The following is a 6,659-nucleotide window of genomic DNA, read 5'->3' as shown; positions in this document are numbered from 1 at the left end:
AGTGACAGGGTAACTCAGTATACAGACTATAGCAACAAACTTGATCTGTTCAGAATCGATTTTCCAACACCACTGAGTCAAATTTCCAAAGTCGAGAAGCAAAACAGCCTAGCTATCAATGTCTTTGGGTATGAAGATAACGTGATCTATCCACTACTGCTGACAAAGAAAAGAGGTGAGGAAGTGATCAATCTTCTACTATACCAAAAAGAAGATCAGAATCACTACTGTTGGATCAAAGATTTCAGCAGATTGTGCTACGATCAGTTAAAGCATAAAGCCAGGAAATTCTTCTGTACAAGATGTCTCCAATCACACAACACAGAGAAATCCCTGAGCAATCATCAGGAGTATTGTGATAATGTCACTGGATTATCAGCACATATGGTGTTACCAGAACCGGATGACGATGGAAATCAACCAACACTGAAGTTCATTAATCATCACAAAATGCTACAATGTCCCTATGTAATCTATGCTGACACTGAGGCACTGATCAAGAAAATTGATGGAGTGAAAAGCCAACAAACCAGCCGGGATTCACAGCATGTTCCTTGTGGTTTTGGTTACGTCGTGGTGCGTTCTGACGGAGTGATGACAAGTCAGTGTTTCTATCGAGGTGCTGATGCCATGGATGTATTCTTTGATAAACTCAAAGCTGAGGAGAAGAAAATCCAATCAGCACTCAATAATCCAGCACCGATGGATCTCTCTAAGGATCAAGAAAAATTGTTCAGAGAGACAGAAGACTGTTGGATTTGTAAAAAGAAACTTGGTGATGATAGAGTCCGTGATCACGATCACATCACTGGTGATTTCCGCGGTGCCGCACACAATGACTGTAACATCAAACTCAGAATTTATCCATACAAGCAGCACATCCCTGTGGTTTTTCACAACCTGAAAGGCTATGACAGTCATCATCTCATCGGAGCAATCGGCAAGACAGATGTTGAGACCGTCACATACACGGATAAGGACGGTGTGTAAGAGTAAAACTGTGGGTGAGATATCAGTCATTCCCAACAACATGGAGAAATTCATCTCATTCACATGGAGACAGTTCCGGTTCATCGACAGCTGTCAGTTTCTCAATGCCTCACTTGATAGACTGGTGAAAACGACACCAGATGACTCATTCATTTTCACCAAGACGTTGTCAAACCATCAGCTGTTGATGAGGAAAGGAGTATACCCCTATGAGTACATGAACAGCTTCTCCAGGTTCGATGAGACTCAGCTACCAGCACAGAGTAAGTTCTATTCTTCACTGTCTGATGAGGGGGTGAGTGACGATGACTACAAACATGCTGAGACAATGTGGGTGAAATTCGACTGTCAGACTCTTGGTAATTATCATTATTATTATTATTATTTGTGCTCCCGCGTCAATGGGCTCGCCCAAATTCGCTTGCACCGAACCATGCGAAAAAAGGCCGCCAGCAGGCAGGCAGGCTAAGAAAAATAGAAAATGGTGTCACATGAACTAATACAAACAAGAATATCATTATTAGTGCAATTAGGAGTATAATCGATGCAGACATGGCCAGACAACAACGAGTTCGTGGAATTTTTAAGGATTTTTATGTTATTCAAAATCGATTTTCGTGTTCCGCTCATCAGTGAATAGTATCGGAACTGAGGGTACTGTGTACAAAAATAGAACATTTTATAACAGCATAATTAATTAAAAGTGTGAACAACAAAGGAAGTGCTACAGCATTACATAATAGGTGTCAAACATAGTGCTAACGTATATAACTGAGTGCAGCCACAAAGCAAGAAGTGATACAGTGCAACATGACACAACATTTACATCTGATAACCAGCTACGAGAACAACTTTAGCGCGACTACGTGCTTCTTTTGTTTACAAAGAACAGGATTATGCACACGAATACATACAGCTTCCAGAACCTTCAACTGCTTAACATAACTTGCACGGCACAAAACAGAAAAGTGAGAATCATCGTACACACTAAGACAATCTGGACGTGATAACAAGTGACAAAATACAGCTGACTTTTTGCTCACGTCGCTCTCTTCCGTCTCATCCCGCTCCTTTCCTTCGACCTCCTCCGCCCTATCCTCGTCCTCCGTCTCATCTTCATCATCATCGTCCTCATCACCACCATCATCATCATCATCAGTCACTTCCTCATCATCCGTTTGATGCTCAGTCTCACTGCACTCCTTATCAGCCTCCAACATGGCTCCATCATCTCCACCAGCATCACAAGTCGTTTGACCGCTGCTCCGCGTCACCGTTGCTGGGTTCTCTGCTACTGCACACCCATTTCCATTGTCCATTTTGCGTGGGCCAAGTCCATTCCGTGCATAAATTTCAAGTGAATAGTTTGCTGTGCTTCTTCTGGGTCTATGAGTGAGGATATTGGTTTCATTTTGGTTTGTCGATGATCTCCCTCTCTGTCCAGACACAGTCGGCACCGTGGATCCCAGCACGGGGGGGGACCACCGTCTCGGTAGTCACCAAAGGTAAAGGGGGTGGCTCAGGTGGAGGCAAGGGCAACTGCCGAGGTGAAGGTTCATTGTCTCTCGGTGGCCCCTCCTCCATTCCGGGACGATGATGTTGTGCTAGAGTAGGCTCCGCTGCCGTTTGCAGTGGGTCGAGAAGTGGTGGCCAGGTCAATGATGGCAAACCCACCCCAGCCCCAGCCACCCACGGCACCCCAGGTGGTGGGGCCGGTGGTGGCACGGGAACAGGCGGCGCTGTCGGCACAGCGTGTTTGTCTACTGAGCTAACTGGGTTCTTACACGGCCTACCACGCTTTGGCCGCTTTGCTCTGGCTGCTGGTGGTAATAAGTGCAACGGCACATGTTGTCTGATACGTGCGTTCAGGTGTTGAAGAGTCCTACCAACGTACCGGGCAGCACAATTCCGGCACTCAAAGAGATAAACCAAATGGCTTGAAAGCTGGGGAGGTAGGACATCCTTCCTCACCATGAACGCACGTACCGTGGTGAACACGGGGATGAAGTGGGCAGCAAAGTATGTTTTATTGACTAGGGTCTTGATAGCTCTGGACATGCTGACAGACGCGTTGCCTTTCCAAGGCAGGCATAAGTAGATAGGACACTTCCGAGGACCTGTGAATGTATCTTTGTTATTAGATTCTTGCTTCAGTATTTTGTTCAATAAGTCATGTGGGTATCCATTCTTAAGGAATATTGATCTGAGAAATTCCAGCTCGTCGTTTAGCTTCGTTTCAGAACAGAGCCGCTTTGCTCTCCCCACCAGGTTACGTACCAGGTTCACCTTGTATTGATGTGAGCAATATGAATCATAGACGATGTACTGCCCAGTGAAAGTGGGCTTTCGGTAGACTGATGTTACGACGCTGTTATTAGATTTTTCTACCTGCACATCCAGAAAGGCGAGTTTGTTGTCATGCTCATGCTCACATGTGTATCTAAGCGCTGGGTGTAGGTTGTTTAGATGATGAAAGAATGTGTCACATTGCTCAACGGAATCAAAATATGTACAAGAATCATCGACGAAACGAACGTATACCTTAGGCCACATCGACTCATTGATCAAGGATTCACAGTATCCAACGAATATATTTGCCAAAACGGGTCCAAGGGGGGACCCCATGGCCACACCGTCCACCTGCCGATACATTATGTCGTTGAACGAGAACTCTACGCCAGTAGTGACCAAGGACATTAACTTACGGAAGGCTGTCTCCGACAACCAAGGAGTATCTACCGAATCATTTCGATACAGTACATCAGCACAAAATAATATCGATTGTCTCATCCAATGGTACGTTCGTGAACAATGATACTACGTCAAATGAACACATATGAGCACTAGCGGGAACCTGATGAGAGCGCAAGATATCTACAAACTGGAAACTGTCTTTCACTGTGCGCGTACAGTAATAACTTTGTACGACCCCGAGAATAACACAGAGCCACTTAGAAATGCTGTACTGTGGAGATGAAACCATTGATAGTATCGGTCGCAAAGGACAATTGGTTTTATGTATTTTTGGCAAGCCATAAAGTCGTGGACGGATGGAACCCATTGGCTTGATTTTAAGAAACTCGCCATTGGTAATTTCCTTTTCGGCTTTTAGTCGCTTGAGATACGTAACTAGGTTCTTCTCTACTTTTACGGTGTTGTCATGAGTCGCGACTGGGCCTAATTTTGAGAACTTCGAGGTATCATCAAGGATGACTGCCATTTTAGAAAGGTATTCCTCTCTAGTGAGGATGACTGTGGCCCGTCCTTTGTCAGGTCGGGTGATAATGATCGCATTGTTTTTAATGAGTTCCTGGCGAGTTTTAAGATGTTCACGAGATAAGGAGAATGTGCTACGATCAGGAGGCTTCTCGGCATGCTCCTCCGCTATTGCCCTAACACTGGCAGTGCATACGGCTTGTTGGGCATTAGATACTGGCGTAAGGTTGATGAGTTTTTTGTGAAATAATTCAAATTCTGTTAGGATGACCTCTTTCTTGTTGCTGCTTGGAGGAATACCGAAGTCCGTGCCTCGGCAAAGTAGTTCCTTTTGGACGGTAGTAAGCTGGATGTTAGCGCGGTGACGCGGAGCAGCGGTCAAACGACTTGTGATGCTGGTGGAGATGATGGAGCCATGTTGGAGGCTGATAAGGAGTGCAGTGAGACTGAGCATCAAACGGATGATGAGGAAGTGACTGATGATGATGATGATGGTGGTGATGAGGACGATGATGATGAAGATGAGACGGAGGACGAGGATAGGGCGGAGGAGGTCGAAGGAAAGGAGCGGGATGAGACGGAAGAGAGCGACGTGAGCAAAAAGTCAGCTGTATTTTGTCACTTGTTATCACGTCCAGATTGTCTTAGTGTGTACGATGATTCTCACTTTTCTGTTTTGTGCCGTGCAAGTTATGTTAAGCAGCTGAAGGTTCTGGAAGCTGTATGTATTCGTGTGCATAATCCTGTTCTTTGTAAACAAAAGAAGCACGTAGTCGCGCTAAAGTTGTTCTCGTAGCTGGTTATCAGATGTAAATGTTGTGTCATGTTGCACTGTATCACTTCTTGCTTTGTGGCTGCACTCAGTTATATACGTTAGCACTATGTTTGACACCTATTATGTAATGCTGTAGCACTTCCTTTGTTGTTCACACTTTTAATTAATTATGCTGTTATAAAATGTTCTATTTTTGTACACAGTACCCTCAGTTCCGATACTATTCACTGATGAGCGGAACACGAAAATCGATTTTGAATAACATAAAAATCCTTAAAAATTCCACGAACTTGTTGTTGTCTGGCCATGTCTGCATCGATTATACTCCTAATTGCACTAATAAAATTGCTTTCTCCACGCTGACTCTTTAAATATCATTATTGATGACATTAATATACTGAATGAATGGCAAAGGCCATGTGAATACGGATAATATGGATAATCAGAGTACCAACAACAAAGAATGTAGCTCAAACCATTGCAGTGCCAACTTCCTTCACCAGTACTCTGCCTTGTACGCATCTGTAACTGCGTTGCACAGATATGTCCATTCACGGCGATCCAGTGCTCGCTGAGCCATCAGCTGCAAGTCCCTTGGAGTCCTCAGACGGCAGCCGACTCGCTCCGCGTCTTGATTCAGCAGGACTGGTAGCGTGATCCGCGGCCGCCCACGGTATCCCGGCACGGAGCAGCCAAAGAATCCACTCATGGCCTCCCTAGCCGGTGTGTGCTCATCTGATTGCAGGATGTGGCCAAACAACCGCCATCTTGCATTCACCAGAATGTTGCCAAGTGGAGCAGCACTGCAGCGCTCAAAAACCAAATCGTTCGACAGTCGGTTGGGCCACCTGATACCCAAGATATGCCGAAGTTGCCGCCGATGATACGATTCCAGCGCTTCAATTGTCTGTCGAGTGATGCCCCATGTGGAGCAGTTGTAAAGCAAGACAGGTAACACGAAGCAGTTATACAGCCGGACGCGCACCTCCAGACTCACTTGGTCTCTTCTCTTCCATAACTGGCAGAGGGACTTAAACGCTATCGCCGCAAGCTGCTTTCTGCGGGTGACATCCTCTGCATCACCAAGGAGAGAGCCGAGTTTCTTGACCATACGCCATGGCTCATCAGCACGATCGGCCTCTCGCTGGATGGCTGTGAATTCTGTCTTGGTCTGGTTGACGGTAAGGGACCATGTACCCAAGATGGTGGCAACTTGTGGCTCTAACATCCGAAGCCAATCACTAGAGATACTGATGCTCTTGGTGATTATCATGACTTGTAATTACTAACAGGCTATGATCAGCACTTGTTTGTAGAATCAGGAATGAGAGGCGGTGTGTCGATGGTCTCACAACGATATGCTGCTGCTAATAATCACTATCAGGAGAAATTTGATGCTGATCAGCCATCGTCATTTATCCAGTATCTCGATGCCAACAATCTCTATGGTTGGGCAATGTCACAGCATCTCCCAGTGTCTGATTTTCGGTGGGAGAAACCATCAGAGAAACTCCTGAACAAGATACTGAATACTCAAGATGATTCCTCATCGGGGTATATCGTCGAGTGTGATCTGGATTATCCACACGAACTTCATGAGGAGCACAACGATTATCCAGTTGCTCCGGAACGTCTTTCCGTCAATGAGGACATGCTATCTCCATACCAGCAGGAGCTT

General features: G+C 45.6%; 1 protein-coding gene across 1 annotated transcript; it reads right to left on the bottom strand.

Annotated features, from left to right (window-relative positions):
* Nucleotides 1-5,477: 5,477 nt before the first annotated feature.
* On the bottom strand, nt 5,478-6,254 carry LOC135810616 (uncharacterized). The gene has a single exon (XM_065324109.1). The coding sequence runs from the start codon at nt 6,252-6,254 to the stop codon at nt 5,478-5,480; it is 777 nt and encodes a 258-aa protein (XP_065180181.1).
* Nucleotides 6,255-6,659: the final 405 nt, after the last annotated feature.

Source organism: Sycon ciliatum, chromosome 2 (genome assembly GCF_964019385.1).
Source record: "Sycon ciliatum chromosome 2, ocSycCili1.1, whole genome shotgun sequence".
Classification (NCBI taxonomy): domain Eukaryota; kingdom Metazoa; phylum Porifera; class Calcarea; order Leucosolenida; family Sycettidae; genus Sycon; species Sycon ciliatum.
This window is presented reverse-complemented; position numbering and strand designations above follow the sequence as displayed.